The 27,380-nt window shown below is 48.4% G+C and overlaps 1 protein-coding gene across 4 annotated transcripts in view; it reads left to right on the top strand.

The window, feature by feature from the left end:
* The window catches only part of VTI1A (vesicle transport through interaction with t-SNAREs 1A), a 254,990-nt gene extending 228,450 nt beyond the window's left edge, over positions 1 to 26,540 (top strand). For all 4 annotated transcript variants that reach the window (XM_075258653.1, XM_075258655.1, XM_075258652.1 and 1 more), the window contains one exon: positions 24,056 to 26,540. In XM_075258653.1, coding sequence (XP_075114754.1) covers positions 24,056 to 24,149 — 94 coding nt within the window. In that variant the 3' untranslated portion in view covers positions 24,150 to 26,540. The remainder of the gene's footprint in view (positions 1 to 24,055) is intronic.
* The last annotated feature ends 840 nt before the right edge of the window (positions 26,541 to 27,380 follow it).

Here is a 27,380-nt window from a genome sequence, read left to right as displayed (position 1 = left end):
GTATCAGCCTGTCATTATCCTGTACCCCCGAGTATCAGCCTGTCATTATCCTGTACCCCCGAGTATCAGTCTGTCATTATCCTGTACCCCGAGTATCAGCCTGTCATTACCCTGTACCCCGAGTATCAGCCTGTCATTACCCTGTACCCCGAGTATCAGCCTGTCATTATCCTGTACCCCAAGTATCAGCCTGTCATTACCCTGTACCCCGAGTATCAGCCTGTCATTACCCTGTACCCCGAGTATCAGCCTGTCATTATCCTGTACCCCAAGTATCAGCCTGTCATTATCCTGTACCCCGAGTATCAGCCTGTCATTATCCTGTACCCCAAGTATCAGCCTGTCATTATCCTGTACCCCAAGTATCAGCCTGTCATTATCCTGTACCCCGAGTATCAGCCTGTCATTACCCTGTACCCCGAGTATCAGCCTGTCATTACCCTGTACCCCGAGTATCAGCCTGTCATTATCCTGTACCCCAAGTATCAGCCTGTCATTATCCTGTACCCCGAGTATCAGCCTGTCATTATCCTGTACCCCAAGTATCAGCCTGTCATTATCCTGTACCCCAAGTATCAGCCTGTCATTATCCTGTACCCCGAGTATCAGCCTGTCATTACCCTGTACCCCAAGTATCAGCCTGTCACTATCCTGTACCCCGAGTATCAGCCTGTCATTATCCTGTACCCCAAGTATCAGCCTGTCATTATCCTGTACCCCGAGTATCAGCCTGTCATTATCCTGTACCCCGAGTATCAGCCTGTCACTATCCTGTACCCCGAGTATCAGCCTGTCATTACCCTGTACCCCGAGTATCAGCCTGTCATTATCCTGTACCCCAAGTATCAGCCTGTCACTATCCTGTACCCCAAGTATCAGCCTGTCATTATCCTGTACCCCAAGTATCAGCCTGTCATTATCCTGTACCCCAAGTATCAGCCTGTCATTATCCTGTACCCCAAGTATCAGCCTGTCATTATCCTGTACCCCGAGTGTCAGCCTGTCACTATCCTGTACCCCAAGTATCAGCCTGTCATTATCCTGTACCCCAAGTATCAGCCTGTCATTACCCTGTACCCCGAGTATCAGCCTGTCATTATCCTGTACCCCCGAGTATCAGCCTGTCATTATCCTGTACCCCACATCTGATCGCTCCGCTGCTGCTATGTGGACAGTCATTCTGAGATGTTTATGATATTGCGGTTAATTCTCCGTCGCTGGCGGTTTATTGGCGATGTCAGTGTCAGTATTATCGGAGGTGTAAATGAGCGCTGTACAGATCTGCGCCGCTGCAGTAATGACCGGAGTGAAGGTGTGAATTGCTTCTTCTCTCTGCACTTCGTCCTTTAGCGGAGGTGACTTTGGCGCGCTCCTCGCCGCTCTTCCAGTTTTTTCTTAACGTTCTACGAGTCACTTTTGGTTGTTGTTTATCTAAGTTTTTGGTCACATTGTCTGACATACCTGGACGTCCATCACTTCTGTCACATTGTCCAGGTCCTCCATGTACTATATGGAGACAGATGGGCCTTATGTTACTCCAGGTCTTTGGGGTGGGGGGTTGGGGACAGCAGATGACCCCCAGCACTGACAGTGTCACTGACATGTGCAGGAAGATTAGTATGTGTGGGGATGAGGTGGCTGCAGGACCTGAGGGGGTCACGGGCAGATGCAGAGCACACGAGCAATGGCGGCAATATGGAGGATTCATCAGTGAGTGCAGAGCATGTGACCCGGTCCTGACATCCCCTTTAATGCTTGCTATACTGGCGGTCACCCTATAGCCTCAGCTCTTAAAGGGCCTTACCCTTTGTGTACAGGTTCCCTTTACATCTCTGCCTGCTCTGATTTTCTCGCCCTCTTTTTGTCGCCCTCATCCAGCCCCCCATTACGATGGCTTAGCCGTGACACGATGCCATGGAGCGTCATGGCCGTCATTCTTCTCTCAGCGCGTTTCCAATTGTCTTTCATGAGGAACAAGCGAATTCTCAGAATCCACTGATCTGCAACATTTCTCGTGTAAAGTGCTGGTGCGAAGCGTCTCCATGTGTAGACAGACTCCGGGTCCTCGCCGTCTCTGAACGGTCACAGCTGACACGACAGCAACGTCTCCGGCCGCACGGCGAGGAACTGAAAGAAGCCACAGCGTTTGCTGTGATGAGCCTGAGAAAAGGACACAGAGGGTTAAGTAAAGCCAGTGACTACAAACTTTCTGCTTTTGGGAAAGCTGGGTGGCTGCCATTTGGCCAACCATGGGTACGTTATTACCCAGTTTTACTAGTCTCTTGAGTGGCAAATTTGGTGGGGTTGAATGACTTATTATTGCTGGACTAGATGACTTGCAAGGCTCTAGGAAAGCTGGGTGTGGGAGGCATTTGAGGTCGGGTTAAGGCCTGGACCTGGGAATTTGTCCTTCTTGCATTGCACGTTATAAGGTCAGTGCATGACGTGCTATTAGAAGCAGGCGCCGCTTATCCGCTGACTCACTGCTAGGAAAGCCCCATTACTTCCCAGTACACCAGCATGACTCAGCAGTGGTGCTGTGAACCCCTGGTCATGCTCGCAGCTCAGAGTCCAGCTTTTCCAGGCGCTCATCGTCAGCTCGTTAATTACCCCGGCTGTCAGTCACCCCTCCGCTCCCATCGCACGTCTACCAGGGATTTTCCTGCAGCCACTTGGCCCCGCTCCAGCCAGAGCCCGGGATTTATTAGGCTGACGTGGTGCAAAGTCTATTGATTGCAGCCTCCAGGGTACGGAACGCAGCAACAAGTGAATAACGGCATTGTTGTGTGAGAGCGGCTCGCTGCAGATTGTTTTACAGCAGCCCGCGGGCTCCATACACCCGGCCATGGCCCTCACAGCCGGGGCCCCACATGCAGCCGTCAGCGACCACTGACGGAAACATCAGATTTATTATCATACTTGTTACATATAGTTTATATCTGATCCAACCTGGACACGATCGCCGCCAGATTACCAGAATCGGATTAAAGAAATTCTAACTTTATACTGAAATCCCTTAAAATCGATAATCCGGGACAGAGAGAAGCAATGAGGCTACAACTCTGATTGTAGGGGTCATGGGTTAGTGGGGTGTCCCATCCCTCCGGAGCGCCCCCTACCCTTACCCAGGAGTATTATCTGATAATCCGACACCTATAATGACAGGTTAAGGGAATTCTAGGGAAAGTGCTCATACATTATATGTCACGGCGGTGACGCTTTCCTGTCCTCAACACTTGGTATTGCCGTCACCCAGCTCATAGTGAGCCGAAAAATCCTGCTCTAACCCATTCTCACGTGTATACCCCTGATTTATATTGGGGTGTCCAGACACGGTAGAGGAAGGTCAGAAGAGCCCCCGAGTATCTGATGTGTATATGGGGTGTCCAGATGTTACCTGACTGCAGTATGGCTACCAGAGGGGTCCGGGGTTATACATTGGGGCTGAAGGGGGACGGAGAGGACTGTAAGGGGTTAATGGGTTCTGGAGCAGGACAGATATGTAGAGATGGGGCCTGGAGGGGACACTGGGATCTAATGGGGGACAGTAGACTCCAGCGAGAGACATTGAGGTCTGGAGTTTGGGGAGAACAGAGGGCTCTAGAAGGAAACAGAGGTGTCTAAAAGGGACAATGGATTCTGGAGCAAAGTTTTGGGGTCTGGAATAGGACGGAGAACAGTGAGATTTAAAGGGGGGCAGAGGTGTCTATTGGGGGTCAATGGAGTCTGGGGGAACAATGTGGACTGGAGGGGTCTAGGGGGGCAGATGAATCTCTAGTAAATCTCTGATCGATCGTCTCCTTCCTGTAATAATGAAGGATATGACACAATCTGATACTTCTCATCTAATCGCTGACTCTGCATTTTTCTTCTGTAACAATCAAAAGCTGAAATGATTTCAGAACTTACCAGAAAGAAATCGCCCAAAATCCGATTCCGTCCGGTAATAAGGAGAAGCCGCAGTGACCTCAGTAATACGGCAGGAAGTTCCCATTCCCGACACAACTTTTCACGATGAACTTGGACTCGCGTCATTTCCCTGATTCCGGTTGACCCATGACAGACGCCTGACAGCGAGCAGTGACATCGCTAAACCGCGTCCACATTGCGATAAGCGGCGCTTATGGAATTTCCTGATATGTGACCACGGACAAGGGCCGCGCTCGCGCTCCGCTCAGTCCTCTCGCCTCCTGTAAGAAGCGCTCGGCGGTCGCCTCCTCCGCATTAGAACAAATTAGACGTCATTAAGTGCAGCGAGTTGCTGTTTGTAAGTTACACTTCAAGACAAAACCGTATCGCCAAAAGCACGAGGAGGAAATTCAAAGATGTGAGATAAAGCCGGTTACGTCCCTTTAAGTGTTCTTTACGGCTAAATATCCGGGAGACGCCGCTCGCTCCTTTCTACTTCACTGGGAGGCAGATAAAGGCGAATTTCAAAGAATTTAGCAGCCTGCGTTATTACTACTCACTGGATTCCTGCTCAGAAGAAGCGCAAACGACTCGAATCCGCCAGAACCTAGAGAGGCGAAGAAAGGGGATTCCCAGGACACTTAAAGGGATCTCCTCTCTTATCTACAACATTGCTATACGCTAGTAAATATTTTGCTTCCTTCATCATCCCGTTTTGTACTCCAGTCCCTGCCAAAGCTGCATCAACATGACTACTGCTTTGCTTTCAGCAGTGCTTTGGGGGAGCCGACCATTACTACCATTGGGTTTAACGTTGGTTGCGGCATTTAGATTTGTGGATGCAGCTCTAGATGTAACTAAAGCAGGTTCTGATGTCTGGAGTTGTCCTCTGCCTGATCTCAAGCTTGCGTTTCAATTCCTCTCGATTTTTAAGATCTTGACTTTCTTGACCTGCCCTGATCCAAATTTATCTCGCAGCTGAGGGTTTGTTACAATGTATCAGTGTTGCTAATCCTTAGGAAACACATTTGCATACATCATTATCCATTGTCTAGACTGGATACAATTGTAGCAAATCCTCAGCACTGAAGGTTCCCCATTGGAGGCCACGGTTGTTAGATGTAAAGGTGGATAGCAATCCCGACTGGAGCCGGTGGCCATTTCGGCAATCACCCAGCTTACCCAGAGACAGATACAATCACTAAGAACCCCCTTGGTGTGTGTCCAGGACCAGACTTGCAGTTTATTAGGGTTGCAGTCGCAGCGTTTTACTGACAAGTACGGGAACTCAGGCAGTGTTAAGTTTTGCGCAGGCAGTGGAGGATTCTCCTGTTAGCGGGTCCTCGTCTCCCTGACCTCGCTGTTACGAGAGTTGTATGAATTTTTAGCGTTGACCCCTCGTGGTCCCAGGCTCTGAATCATTTATCGCCTTCTCTTCGCTTTGCCGAGAATTTGAAGATCACGTCAAAGAGTTTTTGGTTTTCCATTTACTCCAAATTAATGAAAACTCTGCCGAAAACTGACGCCCTGTGCGCCGAGCGATGAGAGCTCCGCCCGAAAACTGACGCCCTGTGCGCCAAGCGATGAGAGCTCCGCCCGAAAACTGTGCCCTGTGCGCCAAGTTATGAGAGCTCCGCCCGAAAACTGACGCCCTGTGCGCCGAGCGATGAGAACTCCGCCCGAAAACTGACGCCCTGTACGCCAAGCGATGAGAGCTCTGCCCGAAAACTGATGCCCTGTGCGCCGAGCGATGAGAGCTCCGCCCGAAAACTGATGCCCTGTGCGCCAAGCGATGAGAGCTCCGCCCGAAAACTGTGCCCTGTGCGCCAAGTTATGAGAGCTCCGCCCGAAAACTGACGCCCTGTGCGCCGAGCGATGAGAACTCCGCCCGAAAACTGACGCCCTGTGCGCCAAGCGATGAGAGCTCTGCCCGAAAACTGACGCCCTGTGCGATGAGAGCTCCTCCCGAAAACTGACGCCCTGTGGGCCGAGCAATGAGAGCTCCTCCCGAAAACTGACGCCCTTTGTGCCGAGCAATGAGAGCTCCGCCCGAAAACTGACGCCCTGTGCGCCGAGCGATGAGAGCTCTGCCCAAAAACTGACGCCCTGTGCGCCGAGCGATGAGAGCTCTGCCCAAAAACTGACGCCCTGTGCGACAAGCGATGAGAGCTCCGCCCAAAAACTGACGCCCTGTGCGCCGAGCGATGAGAGCTCCGCCCGAAAACCGCTGCCCTGTGCGCCGAGCGATGAGAGCTCCGCCCGAAAACTGACGCCCTGTGCGCCGAGCAATGAGAGCTCCGCCCGCGAACTGCCACCCTGTGCACCGAGCGATGAGAGCTCTGCCCGAAAACTGACACATTGTGTGCCGAGCGATGAGAGCTCTGCCTGAAAACTGATGCCCTGTGCACCGAGCGATGAGAGCTCCGCCCAAAAACTGACACCCTGTGCACCAAGCGATGAGAGCTCCGCCTGTGAACGAGAACTGCTGCCCCGTGCGCCAAACCATGAGCTCTCCGCTCAAGAACTTCCACCTTGTGTGCCGAGTAATGAGAGCTCTGCCCGAGAACTGCCACCCTGTGCCCATCATGGTGTTACAGTCTGGGGTGCACATTATACGGGTCACATGCTATTGGATCTACTCCAAGGCTGATCGATGAGCGCACCCTTCCCAAGTGCTGCTACCCTGTACCCATCATGCTGTTGCATGGGGTCAGTAGGGGGCGCACATTATACAGATGAAATACTATTGGATCTATTCCAGGGGTGCGTGCCACCTGCACCCAGAGATCCAGCAGAGTTGTGGTGTTGCAGCTGTTGCGATGCCTTAGTACACGTATTCGTCTCTTCATTGCGTTGGATTTTGATGTTACGTCCGACTGGAAATTTACAGCCATGATTATAATGAGGATAAATCCGTGACACAGTTTGGATAAGCCGGCCTACTTGCTGACTGTTTCCAAGAGTCAAATATCAACTGCACAGAGTAATAAAAGTGCTAAAGTAACACAGACCTGGTATAGCGGAGGCGACCAGAGGCAGCGCGGGAGAATATGTACGATGCGAACTCAATGTGATTTGTAAAATATCCGTAAATCCTCCAGTGAATACAGGCCGATAGCACGCTCAGCTCTGCTACATGTGTGTGCCGGAGGAGAGGTTGTCCAGTGTGTGCGCCTGTTCTCAGCATTGTTGGGTCTCTGCGGCCCCATCATGAACCTTTTCTATAAATAGTCATATGGCTGCTGTGGGTGAGGTCACATGACCGCGAAGCTGTACGTCTGTATAGCGCCATTGTCTGCCCGGCCCCAGCGCTCATGTTTCAGGGATGACATTGCTGAATGGGAGCCAGAGATGATTATTCAGCATGACCCGGGGGTGAGGAGCAGCAGTGACAGCGGCCTCCATACTGACAGTCACCGAGATGTCACCTGTACGGCTCCTGATGGAGAGGATCGGTCCTATCACATGGAGAGGCTTCATCCCATCACCCAGCTTTCCCTCTAGTATCATAATACCCAGCTTTCCATTCCATCTGCATTGCTTCTGGGCAGTGCTGGGATGTGGGATCAGACAGAATTATGATGACTCCTTCCTGCAGAGCATCGCTCCACAATATGTCACATAGTTCATGATTAACATCTCATTGTCTGTGTATGAGGATAAAGTGTCAGGGAGATCCCTGGAGGGGCAGGACGGCGGCGGCTCACACGAAGATAACGTCTCTGGTCACAAAGTGTGCGCTATAGAGGAAGGAATGAGACCTATACAGTGTGATGTCATCACCGAGCTTTATACAGTCTGATGTCATCACCGAGCTTTATACAGTGTGATGTCGTCACTGAGCCTTATACAGTGTGATGTCATCACCGAGCCTTATACAGTGTGATGTCATCACCGAGCCTTATACAGTGTGATGTCATCACTGAGCCTTATACAGTGTGATGTCATCACCGAGCCTTATACAGTGTGATGTCATCACTGAGCCTTATACAGTGTGATGTCATCACCGAGCTTTATACAGTGTGATGTCATCACCGTGCTTTATACAGTGTGTTGTCATCACCGAGCCTTATACAGTGTGGTCATCACCGAGCCTTATACAGTGTGGTCATCACCGAGCCTTATACAGTGTGATGTCATCACTGAGCCTTATACAGTGTGATGTCATCACTGAGCCTTATACAGTGTGATGTCATCACTGAGCCTTATACAGTGTGATGTCATCACTGAGCCTTATACAGTGTGATGTCATCACCGAGCCTTATACAGTCTGATGTCATCACCGAGCCTTATACAGTGTGGTGTCATCACTGAGCCTTATACAGTGTGATGTCATCACTGAGCCTTATACAGTGTGATGTCATCACTGAGCCTTATACAGTGTGATGTCATCACCGAGCCTTATACAGTCTGATGTCATCACCGAGCCTTATACAGTGTGGTGTCATCACTGAGCCTTATACAGTGTGATGTCATCACTGAGCCTTATACAGTGTGATGTCATCACTGAGCCTTATACAGTGTGATGTCATCACCGAGCTTTATACAGTGTGATGTCATCACTGAGCCTTATACAGTGTGATGTCATCACCGAGCTTTATACAGTGTGATGTCATCACCGAGCCTTATGCAGTGTGATGTCATCACCGAGCTTTATAAGGTGTGATGTCATTATTGCATATTTAGATTATGATGTCATAACTTGATCCATAAATTGTTTTAGCTTGGTGACATCATCAGCTATGCCGCCTCCCCCATTCACACAGTGTGGATACTTAGTTACAGATGTGAGCAGGCGTCGTCCGTCTCTGTGACTACCGCAGGGGCTGTACTAGTGATGACAGCTGTCAGGGGGTGTCACCCAGGGCATATACAGGAGACTGGTATCTAGCCATCTTCTGTCACTCCTGGGACTCTCCCTCCATTCATTACCTATGAAGTGATTTGCTGGGATGTCACTACTCATTGCTCCTCCCTGTCGGTTGCTCCTCAGCGCTCCCTTCCCCCAATTATTGAGCAGTTACTACATGGTAGGTGAGAGCAGAGCCCCCTGAATCCAGTAGGTGTCACTGCCCCGGCTCCAGCCCGTCACACCCTACACACCCACTAAGTAAATATGGCCGCCCTAAATCCTAACCTGCCTGGTTTGACGTAGACACGGGGTGGTGCCTAAACCTCTATGGAGGCTCCCCTGGTTCTGTGGCCCGTGTCCAGCACGTGTGGAGGAGCGAGCGGCTGAGCGTTCGTGGAGCGAGCGGCAGTTTCGGGAAGGACACCTTTGTATCTAATTAAAATGGAGCTATGTGAAGAAGAGGGAGCAAATTAAGGGAAAGCTCAGCGGACCCGGCTATCAAACGCTCATTGCCATAGGCAGGGAATGGGCGAAGCCGTTTTGAAAATTGAACCCCTGGGTTCAGCTTTCAAAGGCGCCACTGTTTGCATGCTAAGCAGAGTGACTCTGTGCACCGGGGGGACACAATCTCGTCGTCTCCATGAAACACAACCTTGAAAGGAGAAAGATAGCTGTGTTCACGATTAACCCCCGTAGCACCGCAGCCGTACACACAGCCCCACGCCGCACTAATGAGGCCGGTAATAATGAAGGGCACAAAAAAAAAATGGACGAGAAGCCTGCAAGTGGCAGCTGTTCGGAGAGAACATATCCAATGTGATAGCCAAGGGTCTCGCTCCGAGCAAGCAGCTCATAATCAACAGATGGAAATGTCCGCACAGAGTCATTAGTGACGGAAAGGACAATATGAATGCAAGGTACAGCACCCGGCCCGCCACCTCCTAAACCACCACCGCCCGGCCCACCTCATACTACATCGCCACCACCAAGCCTGCCAACTACTAAACTACCACCGCCCAGCCCGCCTCATACTACATCGCCACTGCCCGGCCCGCCTCATACTACATCGCCACCGCCCAGCCTGCCAACTAATAAACTGCCACCGCTCGGCCCGCCTCATACTACATCGCCACCGCCCAGCCTGCCAACTACTAAACTGCCACCGCTCGGCCCGCCTTATACTACATCGCCACCGCCCAGCCTGCCAACTACTAAACTTCCACCGCCTGGCCCGCCACTTAGTAAGCCGCCATCGCCTGGTTCGCCACCTAATAAACTATCATCGCCCGACCCGCGTCATACTACATCGCCACCGCCAAGCCTGCCAACTACTAAACTGCCACCGCCTGGCCCGCCACTTAGTAAGCCGCCATCGCCTGGTCCGCCACCTAATAAACTACCACCGCCCAGCCCACCTCCTACTAAATCACCACTGCCCGGCTTGCCAACTACTAAGATGCCTCCGCCTAGCCCGCCACCTAGTAAATCACCATCAACCAGCCTGCCAACTACTAAACCGCCACCGCCCGATCCAGAACAGCTGAAGGTTTGTGACAATGTCCTAGAGATGGCTTTGTAAGAGGCATGGACGATAGAATGGAGCCGTTAAAAGGAGATTCTCCCTGGTGTGGATCCAGTAGGTGGTGTTGGTTTCAATGCCGCCTCCTATGACTCTTAGTATTAGGCTCCACCCCCTGCCCATGCCGCCTCCTGTGACTCTTAGTATTAGGCTCCACCCCCTGTCCATGCCGTCTCCTGTGACTCTTAGTATTAGGCTCCACCCCCTGTCCATGCCGTCTCCTGTGACTCTTAGTATTAGGCTCCACCCCCTGTGCCCATGCCGCCTCCTGTGACTCTTAGTATTAGGCTCCACCCCCTGTCCATGCCGTCTCCTGTGACTCTTAGTATTAGGCTCCACCCCCTGTGCCCATGCCGCCTCCTGTGACTCTTAGTATTAGGCTCCACCCCCTGTCCATGCCGTCTCCTGTGACTCTTAGTATTAGGCTCCACCCCCTGTCCATGCCGCCTCCTGTGACTCTTAGTATTAGGCTCCACCCCCTGTCCATGCCGCCTCCTGTGACTCTTAGTATTAGGCTCCACCCCCTGTGCCCATGCCTCCTCCTGTAACTCTTAGTATTAGGCTCCACCCCCTGAGCCCATGCCGCCTCCTGTGACTCTTAGTATTAGGCTCCACCCCCTGTGCCCATGCCTCCTCCTGTAACTCTTAGTATTAGGCTCCACCCCCTGTGCCCATGCCTCCTCCTGTAACTCTTAGTATTAGGCTCCACCCCCTGAGCCCATGCCGCCTCCTGTGACTCTTAGTATTAGGCTCCACCCCCTGTGCCCATGCCGCCTCCTGTGACTCTTAGTATTAGGCTCCACCCCCTGTCCATGCCGCCTCCTGTGACTCTTAGTATTAGGCTCCACCCCCTGTGCCCATGCCTCCTCCTGTGAATCTTAGTATTAGGTTCTACCCCCTGTTTCATATTAGACTCAGGATTGTATTTAGGAGGGGCCACACGGTGGCTCAGTGGTTAGCACTGCAGCCTTGCAGCGCTGGAGTCCTGGTGTTCAAATCCCGCCAAGGGCAAAAAACCATCTGCAAGGAGTTTGTATGTTCTCCCCGTGTTTGCATGGATTTCCATCCCATATTCCAAAAAAAGACATACTGATAGGGAAAAATGTACATTGTGAGCTCTATGTGGGGCTCACAATCTACATAAAAAAAAAAAAAAGGATTGTATTTAGGAGAGCCAGAGGGCGGGGTTAACCGTGACAGGCTGGCAGGCATGATGTCATAACTAAGCTTTCTGCAGTATTATGCCATAATCTGAGATTGATAGATTATGATGTCATAACTTATATAATCTACAAGACGTTACTACTGGATGACTTCTCCAGATGTGCCCGCTGTTCCCATTCACACAGGGCAGATATTTAGTTACAGACGTCGGCACAGTCTGAGATTCACTTCCATGTAACAACCTTCATGTAGCTCAAGAAGAATCTTTAAGAAGACCATCGACCCAAGGAGAAGGATTGGAATAAGACGGGGAACAAATGGTACAAAACCAGGAGCCGCTGCAAACCTGAAACCTGTAGATGAATCCATTGGCTGGTGAATGTGGTGCGGTACCTGCCTACTAGCCCTCGGAGGGGGAGGGGGGCGGTCTGGTGCCGCCGGTTACTTCTCGGGTTATTTTATTTTCTTGTTTCTTGGACTGGTGTAACCAGATACTCCACAATGTTGAGCTCGGTCCTGGGGCCCCAGAAGGAGGCTGTGAATAAGTGAAGGCCATTGTGTGCCTCTAGAATAAGACGAGAGCAACCTCTGCTATTCAAGAAAGAGCCCGAACAAAAGGGACGTCAAGGAGGTCGGAGGGTGGAGGGAGCCGCGTCTAAGAAAGAAGGAAACCGAACAAAAGCTCAAGTCGTCTCCACTCATCAGGTTACTGGAGGGAACCGCGTAGAAGGTGCTGAGGACCTCCAGGGAAAAGGTGCACAAAACCCCGACTGTGAGGTGTCAGCCCAGCCGTGCGCCCTCTGCGCTCTCTGACAACTTTACTGCAGAAAACTATTAGAGGGTCACTATAAGACGTAAAGAGCAAAACAAAGGAAAAGTCTCTGAGTGACCGGATTCTCTCCAGCTCCAGAGGACGAACCTATATGTACTTACCTGGAAACTGTGTGATGACTAATATGGCCGTTATGTGTACCCCAAATGCCAGCGTGTCATTGTCCTGCACCCCGAGTGTCATCCTGTACCCCGAGTATCAGCCTGTCATTATCCTGTACCCCAAGTATCAGCCTGTCATTATCCTGTACCCCAAGTATCAGCCTGTCATTATCCTGTACCCCAAGTATCAGCCTGTCATTATCCTGTACCCCGAATATCAGCCTGTCATTATCCTGTACCCCAAGTATCAGCCTGTCATTATCCTGTACCCCAAGTATCAGCCTGTCATTATCCTGTACCCCGAGTATCAGCCTGTCATTATCCTGTACCCCAAGTATCAGCCTGTCATTACCCTGTACCCCAAGTATCAGCCTGTCATTATCCTGTACCCCAAGTATCAGCCTGTCATTATCCTGTACCCCGAGTATCAGCCTGTCATTATCCTGTACCCCGAGTATCAGCCTGTCATTACCCTGTACCCCAAGTATCAGCCTGTCATTATCCTGTACCCCGAGTATCAGCCTGTCATTATCCTGTACCCCAAGTATCAGCCTGTCATTATCCTGTACCCCGAGTATCAGCCTGTCATTACCCTGTACCCCGAGTATCAGCCTGTCATTATCCTGTACCCCAAGTATCAGCCTGTCATTATCCTGTACCCCGAGTATCAGCCTGTCATTATCCTGTACCCCAAGTATCAGCCTGTCATTATCCTGTACCCCGAGTATCAGCCTGTCATTACCCTGTACCCCGAGTATCAGCCTGTCATTATCCTGTACCCCAAGTATCAGCCTGTCATTATCCTGTACCCCGAGTATCAGCCTGTCATTATCCTGTACCCCAAGTATCAGCCTGTCATTACCCTGTACCCCAAGTATCAGCCTGTCATTATCCTGTACCCCGAGTATCAGCCTGTCATTATCCTGTACCCCAAGTGCGTACACATTCTCTGATATTTTGTGTAGATCACTTGGCCCCCCGTCTTCTTACAGAATGTATACATGTCACCCCAGTATAAAGCTTTGGCTGTGTCGTTGCGCTTGCTTAGCGTCGTTTGCGCAGTTTGCAGCGGATTTGGCTGCTGTCAGTAATTCCCTCATTGATGGTTTGCACTGATTGTGGTCATTGCTGACAAGATCTATGAGATTGTGAGGACAGACAAGGCGTGCCGCGATCTCCCTCCTTACAAGGTCTCGTCATCTCGGAGCCGTGATCCGGGGGGATAATTAGCGCTCATTAGGTCTCGTGTGACACATTGGAGCAGAACATTTGCAGTTATTAGGGGTTTGCTCTCTGGGATCGCACAAGTGTTAGGATCTGTGATAACTTCTTCTGGTGACTTCTCCTGATTCCTGGCCGTCTGCTTGCCATTCCTGCCAGAGTGTAAGAGGCGCTCCAGGGGATTATTATATATAGGGGAATTGTTGTTTATGTCTGCACAGCGTTGTAGCTCCCACTGTATACACTGCTGGGCGTGGGTGAATCTATGGGGTGATGGCCGCCTCTTCGCCAAAGCACCACAACATCCAGACGGGAGGGTCTCAGGTCCCACCTTGGTTCTCACCAGCACGTCCATGGTAGGTGACGGCACTCATCTGTTTCCATATCTCCCTATAGGTATAAAGAAGGCTAACCCCACCGCCACTCTCTACATCTCTTCCTGCACACACAGTCCTAGTGGTGGGGTCACACATAGTAAATAGTTCACGTTGACCACATCGGTGGCAGATCATCCTGATGGTACAGTCACTTATAGCCATAAGCATTCAGTAGTCAACAAGAACCATTGGGAAGATCCAGAAGGTTCACCAAAATTTCCAAAACAAAGGTCATCCGTCACCCTAGAAAAGGGCACCAAAATATACAACACTGCAAAAACCAAATACAAGTCGACACATCAGGGTCACAACATTTGAGATGTCCACGTCCTCAAGAACCCCTCTCAGTCCGTTCTCCTTCCACCCTCTCTTCGCCATCCTTTAAGCGCCCAGAAGCCCAGTAGATATTTCCTTGTAGATCGTGATGAGCATCCACCATTGTCTACTTGCACGTCTTTTCTCTTAACGCTCCGTCAGATGACTTTGAGCTATTTGCAGGGGTTTTTTTTTTTGCATTGCTCTTGCCCATCAATATCCATCATCCCTTTCTGCTTCCACGCACCTTGGAGCCCCTGGAAAGTGTGCGCTAAAGCCGAGATTTCAAGATTGCTAAAACATTCATGAACCCCCTCATTTGGTTTTGTAGAACGAGCCAGGATCTGACGCTCTTAGCTCGGGGTCTCCGAAAGTAAAAAAATCCACCTGGTCCCTCTCTGCTTTGTTAACTGACAACCTTGGGCCATTCTGCTGCTCATCCATGGTGTAGAAGAGGACGTAAGTGGCCAGTTACATGGAAGAGGTTTGGACCTCTCGGAAGCCTCTGCTTGGCCTAAGGCCACTCCAGCCTACATCAGGCTTCCACCGCTCGCCGCCATGTAGAAGCGCATTGGTTCCCTCAGTACAACACACGGGCTATTACAAGACGGACTTGTCAACTAATTTGCAGCTTCTCGATCACACAAACAGTTTTTGAAGGCATCACAACTCCACTTCTTTCTCTGTTCACCTTCCTGTCTCGGATATTCCCCCGACTTCTCCGACCCGTTTGGGCTAAGATTGATTTTATTTGTTCTATCGGCCTAGTAGAAAAAAAAAAATCGAGCAACAAACTGTTCTGGTTTTTATTTTATTTTTTTTATTATATATATAAAATGTATAAAAAAAACTCAAAGTAACAGCAGAAAAAAAAATCCTAAGAATGAAAAGAAAAGGGAAAATTAGCCCTTAGCAGTCAAAGCTGTGTGCCGAGATGTCTCCAGACTGGAAGGTTGAATTTATTGTATGAAACAAGGAGCGGGTAATGTGAAGGTGTTCGCACTCCCTCATTATCACTGGGAAAAGGGGAGTCGAAACGCGCGGTGAAAAAATTAAATTTTAATAATGCTAGTGATATTTCCTAAATCCTTCTTGACAGAAAGACTCTCATTATTTTTATCTGTCTCAGAGCCTGCTTTTTTAGTGGCTTGTCGCAAATGGCCTTCACCGCTCGGATTGTTTGCCATGTGCGGCGGAGCGCTCGCTAGACAGTGGCGTGATGGCTCGTGTTGGCGCCATGTTCCACTTACAACACAACGGATCACAGTCTTTGCCCCATTTTTTGTTGAGACAACCAAAGGATCTCCTAAGCCTTAGACTAGGCCTTCTTATACTACACCAGGTTTATCACAGTGCTTGCTGCTGGATGGTAACATTTTACACACTTTAGTTTTTACGGCCCATTACTTGGCTTACTGTGTGCTACACATTGAGGTTTCCATCCAATCAGATATGAGGCTTACAGTCACTTGGTATTGTTTACTGAGCTCTGATTGGTTGCATGGATGATGTCACCTTCTAGGGATCATTATTCTAACCTTTCGGATACTTGGATCTGCACCAGCAGAATAGTGAGCGCAGCTCTGCAGTATAATACAGGATAAGTAATGTAATGTATGTACACAGTGACTGTACCAACAGAATAGTGAGCGCAGCTCTGGAGTATAATACAGGATAAGTAATGTAATGTATGTACACAGTGACTGTACCAGCAGAATAGTGAGCACAGCTCTGGGGTATAATACAGGATAAGTAATGTAATGTATGTACACAGTGACTGCACCAGCAGAATAGTGAGCGCAGCTCTGGAATATAATACAGGATAAGTAATGTAATGTATGTACACAGTGACTGCACCAGCAGAATAGTGAGCGCAGCTCTGGAGTATAATACAGGATAAGTAATGTAATGTATGTACACAGTGACTGTACCTGCAGAATAGTGAGCGCAGCTCTGGAGTATAATACAGGATAAGTAATGTATGTACACAGTGACTGCACCAGCAGAATAGTGAGCGCAGCTCTGGAGTATAATACAGGATAAGTAATGTAATGTATGTACACAGTGACTGTACCAGCAGAATAGTGAGCGCAGCTCTGGAGTATAATACAGGATAAGTAATGTAATGTATGTACACAGTGACTGTACCAGCAGAATAGTGAGCGCAGCTCTGGAGTATAATACAGGATAAGTAATGTAATGTATGTACACAGTGACTGCACCAGCAGAATAGTGAGCGCAGCTCTGGAGTATAATACAGGATAAGTAATGTAATGTATGTACACAGTGACTGTACCAGCAGAATAGTGAGCACAGCTCTGGGGTATAATACAGGATAAGTAATGTAATGTATGTACACAGTGACTGCACCAGCAGAATAGTGAGCGCAGCTCTGGAGTATAATACAGGATAAGTAATGTAATGTATGTACACAGTGACTGCACCAGCAGAATAGTGAGCGCAGCTCTGGAGTATAATACAGGATAAGTAATGTATGTACACAGTGACTGCACCAGCAGAATAGTGAGCGCAGCTCTGGAGTATAATACAGGATAAGTAATGTAATGTATGTACACAGTGACTGTACCAGCAGAATAGTGAGCGCAGCTCTGGAGTATAATACAGGATAAGTAATGTAATGTATGTACACAGTGACTGTACCAGCAGAATAGTGAGCGCAGCTCTGGAGTATAATACAGGATAAGTAATGTAATGTATGTACACAGTGACTGCACCAGCAGAATAGTGAGCGCAGCTCTGGAGTATAATACAGGATAAGTAATGTAATGTATGTACACAGTGACTGTACCAGCAGAATAGTGAGCGCAGCTCTGGAGTATAGTAGAAGATGTTTATGTAGATTATATGTATTTGTCTCAGTCTGCAGACACAGATGATTTGTTCCTAATAATTGATGATGATCTCATCTGGCTGATATGTTCCTGTCAGTCCATCTTGTGTGGCAGAGTGCCAGGCGTATTTGGGGGGTACTTACCTTATGTGGCGGTGTGATGACTCTGCTGCTAATTGCTGGGACAGTTGTTTCTGCGGCATCACAATGTAACAGTGAGAAATGATTATTCATCTCTGGTCAATCATGTCAGGGAGACGGGCAGGATGTGAGTGTGAACCTGTGTCGGTGTCGCTCTCCCGCTCGCTAATGATTGCTGCGCCCAGTGACTTTTAAACACTTTTGGCATCTTTAATTTACAGACTGCAGAACAAATTCTCAAACTTTTCTTATTTGTAGGAAGTGATGTGAGAGCCGGCCGTGGTTCTGAGGAGTCAGGGGCAATCACATCTACTTGTCTGTCTCCTGCGCTGACACTTTAGAACATCCCATCAGCACAGAGCTGTACCCCCAACAGCTGCAGTCTATAGGGCTTATCCGTCACATGACTGTATACCTGACATGTGACATCACTGAACGTACAAGGAATGTGAAAGCTGACCAACTATAGGTGTTGTGAAGTAACAGCTGCACTTTGTTACAAATGTAGACACCAGAGTGTAACACTGAGCCCAAAGCCTTCATCCCAGAGGAGAGGAGCTCGGTCTGACACCCCAGAGGAGAGGAGCTCAGTCTGACACACCAGAGGAGAGGAGCTCGGTCTGACACACCAGAGGAGAGGAGCTCGGTCTGACACACCAAAGGAGAGGAGCTCGGTCTGACACCCCAGAGGAGAGGAGCTCAGTCTGACACACCAGAGGAGAGGAGCTCGGTCTGACACACCAGAGGAGAGGAGCTCGGTCTGACACACCAAAGGAGAGGAGCTCGGTCTGACACCCCAGAGGAGAGGATCTCGGTCTGACACACCAGAGGAGCGGAGCTCGGTCTGACACCCCAGAGGAGAGGAGCTCGGTCTGACACCCCAGTGGAGAGGAGCTCGGTCTGACACCCCAGAGGAGAGGAGCTCGGTCTGACACATCCCAGAGGAGAGGAGCTCGGTCTGACACCCCAGAGGAGAGGAGCTCGGTCTGACACCCCAGAGGAGAAGAGCTCGGTCTGACACCCCAGTGGAGAGGAGCTCGGTCTGACAACCCGGGTGACAATTGTTGTCTCTGGGCTTCCATTTAGCTCTGGTTTGAGGAGTTGTCAGACTTTCTAGACAGACCTTTATACTGCCACAGTGATCCATCAGATTCAGGCAGATATAAAAGTGCCGGCTCTGTGATTCCTGATATAAGACAAGTCTTCCTTCACTGATGCACTTGACCCCTTGGTTTCTCCGTGCTGACATCCTCGTCCATCACCGACCTCCCAGGATACGTTTGTAGTGAGCGACGGGGACCGGAGAAATTAGGTTCTACATGTCTGAGCGCCCCCATACTGAATAAATACTGGGGAAGCGGAACGTATGGCTGATAACTGTGAGCAATAGATTGACTGTAGGACAGGGGAATAAAATCTATACATGTGCAGACTCTATACATACGTACATAGACGTTTGGTGGATACAAACACTCTATGGGGAATTGACCCCCTTTAACCCCCTCCTCCCCTCCATGTCATGATAAGATCAGACTGTATTGTGTCCTGACCCTCCCAGAGGGCTCACTACTCCTAGGCCTGTCTCCGCATGATGGGAGTTATCCTGCAGTCGTAGTCGTCATCCTTTGCTGCCATTGCTGTTATTTTGTATCCACCTCCATTTTCCACAAGAGGTCAAAGAAGATTGGGGGGGTCATAAAACCATCCAAGCAAGGGTTAACAGCAGAAACAAAGCCGCACGCACTCCGCATCTCTGCCCCGCGATTCCTTTAATTGAAACGTACGTTCTTTAAAGCCACAGTATACAAAGTTAATAACATTCAGCATGCAAATGAACAAGTCTTTGCCCCGAGGCGTTCCAGTCCTGGCTGTTCCGATGGGCGTCTTCTTTCAAATGTATATTCTTTCTTAAATTATTTACCCTGTCAACATGCTCTGCATGCTGAAGGCGTCGGTGCAATGCCGATCCGGCCCTGACGGGTAGGAGGGGAGAGTCGGCGTTACTGCGAGGTGTCCTCTCCTGGCGTCTCCGTCCAGTTCTGTCGCTCACATGAACACCCACAGGCGGTGTCTGCCAGTGACAGGGCTGTTGGCTCTCGTACAGATGGGCACAATCAATGCCCGCTATTGTTCTGCCCCAGAGCGCGTCTCTATCAGCATTCCGCACTAGAAAGGGAGAAACCGTACAAATAATGTTTATTTAATGCGCCGTCTGCAAACAGCAGCACAATCTGCTCCGTCCCAGGGTGAGGGGCGAGCTCTGGGGCCCCGGCCATGATGAGGAGGGGGCTGAACGGATCGGTACGTTTGGATACCATTGTCATCTGCACGGGCAGACGGAAAAGTGCTGCAACTTTCTCGTCGACGTCATGCTTCACATCTTCAAGATCTCGGCTTGCTGTCAGTGAATGAGAATATTCCTGTTTACATTTACAGCCTGAAAATCTTTGAAGATGGCTCGCACATCTGAGGGTTTGTCACAATGTATCAGTGTAGGTATCAGTCTATTGTTTAGAATTGGAAATTTGAACTGAAAATCCCTTCACATCAAGTGACGGCATCCTCAGCGGAATGGCCGGCTGTCTGCTGCTGTACGTATGCAGAATTATTGCATTACTGCAGCTTGGTGACCATAGGAAGGGATGTACGACGACAGAATCGGGTCTTGTAGTCTGTAACCATGAAGACACAAAGGAGGTGTGAACAGAAAATGGAAAAAAAATTGGAAAATTTCACTCATTTTTTAATCTTACATGTACTGATAAAATAGAAATATTTGCAAAAGCCGCCACATTTGGTAAAATTACTGGATCATTTCCCTATGCCTCTGTTGCCTCTGATTTTCCTGAGCCTGTGGTGTGTGCACGTACCGTAATAATGGCTATAGGAATGGCGCTCAGGTTACACTATAGACTGTACCAGAGCTACCAGTATGGCCGTAGTACAAGCAAGGAGAGCGAAGGAGTCCAGGACGTGTCCTGTATTTGTCCATTTTGATGGAACCCCAGACCTGATGGAAATCAATGGACGTAAAATGGATTGAGGTCGGAGTTACTCCTGTTAAATATGGGTCGGAGAGTTGGGTCAAAAAAGAAAGACCAACGAAATTCATCCGTTAAATAGGAGCAAAACGGATGACGCTCAGCCATCCAAAACAGACGCCGATGTACCAGGATCTTTGTGTGGACACGTATGTAGGATGTGCGGAGCGATGAGCGCAGTAAAAATCCAACCCAACCAATCAATACTTCCACCGAGATCACTTGCCCGAGGCAGCCATAAACATAAGGCTGCCATCCAACCCGGCCATAATCCGCTATAGTCTTCTAAGATCTCCATGACAGCTCTGTTCCCACCTTGGCAAGTTAGTTGTCAGACTCTCCGCACTGACGCATCAAGGGACATAAAGTAATAAGGGGTTAATACACTGGTAAAGCCCAGTCATTGGTAGGAGCCCACTGGAGTGGGGGTGACCCCTTACATGAGGCGGAGTGGAGCTTTCCTTTAAGGACGCGTCCACCTTTTCCTGAAGGCTGCGCAGTAGCGGTGGTGGACTCCTTGAGACGAGCGCTTTGTTCCTAATCCCCGTTTAGAGGATTAATCTTCCTCCTTCATCATCCGGCAGCCGGCCCATCTCATTTACACATTCCTAGAAACACAACTTTGATTCAGATTTGCTCGGCTGCAGCGCTGGCTTTCAATTAGCCGGCCCAGGTGTCCGGACCTCGGCTGCATCTGTTCTCAGGGATTTTGGCTCAGGCCTCTCGCAGATCCCATCATCACTGGGGAACGGCCAGGCGGTCGCGCAGAATCCGTAGCGTTGAAGGAGCAACTTAAGGAGCGTCCGTTCCCTCCCAAGCAGTCGGAGAAACAAAGTTTTGTCCATGTTTTCTGCCTCGTAAGTGAAAACTGGAAATGCCTCGAGGCCTTCATCCTATAAGTCAGACCTGCTGTGCCGGAGCCGGAGGAGCCTGGATTAGACACGGCAGATATTGGTGATTCGTCCTCTTATGAATATTTCACCGCAGAGTTTCGATTTGCCTGGTTTTTGTGAAACGTTGAGCTGATAGTGAGCATACAAAACTGCACGGACCTGGCAAATCCTAAAATACGCAACGCTTCTCCACAGTCAATATGACCACCATCTAGGCTAGTTTTATGGGGCCCTGGCAATCACGTTATGTAGCCAAGCTCTAGATAGGTGATTAATACCTGACAAATGGGGGCTTCATGGCTGGCACACCACTGACTGTCAAAACAGGGGTCCACAGCCCCCTTCTATCCCAGTCAGAAGACTGTGGCCTAGACTGCTGACTATGATCTTGCTGCCAGAAAAAATAAGGGGAGACAAGACCCAGATGTGAGTGCAGAATTTGCACTAAAATCCTCATTAAATCCTAAATATGTAAGCCAAACCTATGTCACCCATATCACTACAGATCAGGCGTCACAGTGTGTCAGTACAACTTATTTCAGAGAGCTCTCCCTTACCCAACATAACACAGGTTAAGTGATGGGACCATATTAGTACCATGACTGTAAGTACCATCACTACTATCAGCATCACTACTATCACTTTTACCACGGTCACCAGCACTACCATCAGTTTTACCACAGTCACCAGCACTACCATCAGTTTTACCACAGTCACCAGCACTACCATCAGTTTTACCACAGTCACCAGCACTACCATCACTTATACCACAGTCACCAGCACTACCATCACTTATACCATGGTCACCAGCACTACCATCAGTTTTACCACAGTCCCCAGCACTACCATCAGTTTTACCACAGTCACCAGCACTAACATCACTTATACCACGGTCACCAGCACTACCATCAGTTTTACCACTATCACCAGCACTACCATCAGTTTTACCATAGTCCCCAGCACTACCATCAGTTTTACCACAGTCCCCAGCACTACCATCAGTTTTACCACTATCACCAGCACTACCATCAGTTTTACCACTATCACCAGCACTACCATCAGTTTTACCATGGTCACCAGCACTACCATCAGTTTTACCATAGTCCCCAGCACTACCATCAGTTTTACCACGGTCACCAGCACTACCATCAGTTTTACCACGGTCACCAGCACTACCATCACTTTTAGCACGGTCACCAGCACTACCATCAGTTTTACCACGGTCACCAGCACTACCATCACTTTTAGCACGGTCACCAGCACTACCATCAGTTTTACCACGGTCCCCAGCACTACCATCAGTTTTACCACGGTCACCAGCACTACCATCAGTTTTACCATGGTAACCAGCACTACTATCACCTTTAGTACAGTCACTTCTATTATCGGCACCTCCCTCTGCAAACAATCAAACTTCTAGGAGAGTTTCTAGATCCTTCATGTGACAACTTTCACTGTTACTACCATCATCCTCACCAGCCTTCTGTATCTGGGAAACTTTTCTTGACTTAGCCCTGCTCTCGTAGTATGAGAATAGCTAATGGTATTATCACGGGTATGCCTACACTGATACATTGCAGCAAGCCTTCAGCTGTGTGAACGGGACCAGTTATAGGCAGTATGGCCCAGATTTACTAATAGTTAGGCAGTGGAAACTGAAGCTCCTCCATCTATCACAGATGCTGGAGGATGGTCTTGGTGTACGAGGACCTCGTATTTTTACACGACCTCGTCTACGTTTGCTCCACCTTTTCGTTGACTTACTTTGAGCCACAATTTCTTGGCACTATTTTGGCGCACGGTGACACATTTTTTCTGAGAATCCACACCCACATCTCTAGCACGTCAGAAAATGTAAGCCCAAAGATGCACCAGACTGCTCCAAAGACGTGCGAGCTATGCGCCAGGTCTAGTCAGCACCACAATAGTAAATCTGGCTCGGTCTCCATTTACTGAAGCTACGAATGACGAGGAAGTGAAACACAAAGTTTATCAGAGAGTTGCAGAACTTTTTGTTCTTCAGCCACTTGTTGACCATCAGACCTCTCAGCAGGCGCCAGTTTTTGGTGTGAATGATGGGGCTTAGGACATGTGTATGACTCGATGATGCAATCCTATAAACTGTATCTTATACCCCGGACACCAATTATGACTTGACCCTTTTTGATTCTATTATGTTGTTTTTTTCTACGTTACACGAGTAATGGAGACACTTGTTTTTGTGTTTTCTATACGAGCAGTTACACACTGACCGACGAGCCGCATCGTAGGAGGAGATTTCATCTGAAAGTCGTGTTTTATCTCGTTTTATCTGCCTGCGCACCCCGCTTGTGTCTGTGTCCTCCTCTGATCAGTCGATACTTTCCGCTGCTGCACCAGTAGTTCAGTCTGATTTCCGAGCGAGCGAGTTTACATGTAGCAAACATACTTCCCACTGTCTGTCACACGGAAGTCAATTTCTCGTCAGGTCTTACCCTTGTGATTTGCCTCGAATGCCTTTAATATATTTTTTTTTCATGTCAATTATTGCCTGTGCCTCAATGCTCGGCGCCCGTTCTCCGCCACAGAAATACACGACAGGAATCCTTAACATCGCTAAATTAATTGGGCATTGTGGAAGAAGGGACAATCGAGTCGAGGCTTCTTGTAGAAGGAGAGAAGATTGTCAACGTGTCACTTTTTATCTGAGAAGAAGCGAGTTGGGTTCTTTTTTTTTTCTCCTATTGTTTCAGAATTTGAGCTTAAAACTAACAAGCTTTGTCTTTCTTGTGTTTTATAGGATCATCCAGAATCGGGTCTTACTTGTTGTCCTGGGGATCATCATCGTCTTCACCATCATCTTGGCCATTTACTTCTCGTTTCGTGGGCACTGAACCTGTTCACTCTCCACCCTACAGCGGGCGGCAGAGCGGTGGAACCATTAAGACCAAGCGTTCCCATGTATCTAAATCTACGGATCAGTGGTCCTCACAACTGCTGCTCAACTTCCCAAACTCTCTTCTGAGTCCACCAAGGACCTTCCACCACCTCTGTGGGAAACCTCTCATGATTCTTCAAACTTTCCTTTGCAAGATGAAGACGCAGTAACACAAAGTCAACTTTTTAGATGTCGAGTTGTATATTTTTGGGGGGTGATTTTGGACTGAATGTTTTTTCCTTGTCTGGTGGAATTCCATTATTCCTTAGCTTATGGGTCTCGTGGATAAGACCGTGGCCAGTTGTTCGCAACTTTATCTTACTCAGTTCTATCTTGTTAATGATAATAATCTCCTTCAACCATAGTTGGGTTATTGGAATGAAATCTGTCGATTGGGTGGTTTATATGATTTTGTAAGGGTCAAGTAGAGGAGACCTCATCCTTACCACACATATATATGATGACCCTCACGGTGACTGTATGGTTTCCACATTCTAGAAACTCCATGACAGAGATTATACCACATCAAAATGGGTGTCAGGCTCCATCTACTTGTGATTTGTCCCACCAAGACTGGGAGAGATTCCAACAATAGTTGAAGGTGGTGCATGATGGGATATGACCACATATCCATTCTACTATAGTCAAGTCTGACCCGTCCATGGGGGTCATCAAGACTGGAGATTTGCATGAAGACAGTTTCGCTCTTAAGTGTTTGGCCTTGTCTTGTCCATGTTCTCTTCTGAGCTTCCACCATGACCTCCAGTAACTCGTGAGGGTGACCACAGAATTTAGACACTTTGTATTATCGTGTGTTGTCCTTTGAGTTGTGCAGTTTCCTTCCCGTCACTGATTGATGTTTGATCCTGGTAAAAAATTAATTATTGATTTATTTCAATCAAAATTTCCCTTAAAACTTCTTCCTCTCTTTAGTGAATGAGTCCTCCTACTGCAAGAATACCCCAACGAAAGCCAAGATTTGCCCGCTCAACCCAATTCCCAAGTTTTTCAGCCTCATGAGTAATATAGATCAAGAAATTCCTATAGCATCACGACCAGACGAACAAACAGCTCCATCTAAACGTTAGGGAACAGAGTGGTGACATCAGGGGAAGCTTCTCCAGTCACACTATGATGTCATTGATCCTTGATGGATCCCATTGGGTATCCACTGGTTTTTCTACAGTCCCACCAGTCCGCTTGTAGAACATATAGAAAATACAGCGTTATCAAGCAGACATCCGGTTAGATCAAAGATTTTGAGAACCTTTAGAAATTCTAGGAGGTTCTGGAATAAGATGGAACATCAAATTCCGGCAATGAGACTCCCAAGGTCTTCAGATGTCTTAGCTACTTGGCGGTTTATCACAGATCTATTGAACAGCGGTCCTCGCAACTGCAGCCCAACCTCTGAACCTTCCACCACCTTTGTCGGAAACCTCTTATGATCCTTCAAACCTTCCTTTGCAAGATGTAGACACCATAACAACAGTGTTTCCACCCATTCCCTTGCTTGGTTGTCTTATCTCTAAGGTGCCCACTGTTTCGGCAGGGCAAACAGCTAATTCTCCTGACAAAAGCAAAGCCAGCACCTCCCTCCCTGAGATTTTGGTAGTTGGCCCTCCTGCCCTACTCCACTTCAAGAAATGTACTGTTTGCTGGCTAAATCTGCCTAGATGGTCGTCTTATAGCCATAGTTGACTTATAGTTTGCATGGCACTTCCCGCAAACCAAGACATGTGATGACCCCGACTAGAGTCACTCAAGTCAACCCTTACACCAGCAGATCAGAATATATTGGAGATGTAAGTGTAACGGAGGCGAGGTGGGCGTCTGTATTGGGTCATTGGTATAGATGGGCATGATATTGGTTGTTCCTTGTATTAGTACATATAGAGCTGCAAACTAAACCCGGGGACTCCGAGATGTGATGGAGGTCATGGAGATCAATCTGTGATGTCATCACTCCTCTAGGGAGGTCCATCAGCAGCACAAACAATGACATAGTATAGTCAGCGGATTATGGAGCGGTGGTGCAATATCTTGTATGTCTGGGGTCTCAACCACTGGAAATGTTGTTTTCTTTTTTGGATTGTTCTCCTTATTTCCATGGCGTGCACTGCATCTTAAGTAACTCCAAGCCGTTACTCCAAGCCATTCACTTCCTGACCTCATTAACGATCTGCATTGCTCCCTGTAATTTATTGTAGCCAAGACGGGCCCTGAAGTCTGGTAAGCGGCCACCGTCTTGTGTATGTCGTAGTGTGCAGATATGTGGGTATTATTTTCTTTTAATATGAATAATGTATAAAACATGTAATGCAATAAAGTATATTAATAAAAGAAGAGAAGAAGTGACGCGTCCCTGCACTAGAAGTTCTTATCAGGATAACAGGTCAGTCTACAAGGTAAAGTGTGGCTAACCCTTCCTTTACTGTCTGTCATTGTGGTCAAGAGATGTCAAGTGTTACGTATATTCTACATCCTGTAATATACTCCAGAGCTGCACTCATTATTCTCCTGGTGCAGTCACTGTGTACATACATTACATTACTTATCCTGTAATATACTCCAGAGCTGCACTCATTATTCTGCTGGTACAGTCACTGTGTACATACATTACATTACTTATCCTGTATTATACTCCAGAGCTGCACTCATTATTCTGCTGGTGTATGTATGTACACAGTGACTGTACCAGGAGAACAGTGAGTGCAGCTCTGGAGTATAATACAGGATAAGTAATGTAATGTATGTACACAGTGACTGTACCAGCAGAATAGTGAGCGCAGCTCTGGGGTATAATACAGGATAAGTAATGTAATGTATGTACACAGTGACTGTACCAGCAGAATAGTGAGCGCAGCTCTGGGGTATAATACAGGATAAGTAATGTAATGTATGTACACAGTGACTGTACCAGCAGAATAGTGAGCGCAGCTCTGGAGTATAATACAGGATAAGTAATGTAATGTATGTACACAATGACCAGCAGAATAGTGAGCGCAGCTCTGGAGTATAATACAGGATAAGTAATGTAATGTATGTACACAGTGACTGCACCAGCAGAATAGTGAGTGCAGCTCTGGAGTATAATACAGGATAAGTAATGTAATGTATGTACACAGTGACTGCACCAGCAGAATAGTGAGCGCAGCTCTGGAGTATAATACAGGATAAGTAATGT

This window comes from Leptodactylus fuscus, chromosome 10, assembly GCF_031893055.1.
Source record: "Leptodactylus fuscus isolate aLepFus1 chromosome 10, aLepFus1.hap2, whole genome shotgun sequence".
Taxonomy (NCBI): domain Eukaryota; kingdom Metazoa; phylum Chordata; class Amphibia; order Anura; family Leptodactylidae; genus Leptodactylus; species Leptodactylus fuscus.
The sequence above is the reverse complement of the archived record's forward strand: the minus strand, read 5'-3'. Positions and strand labels throughout refer to the sequence as shown.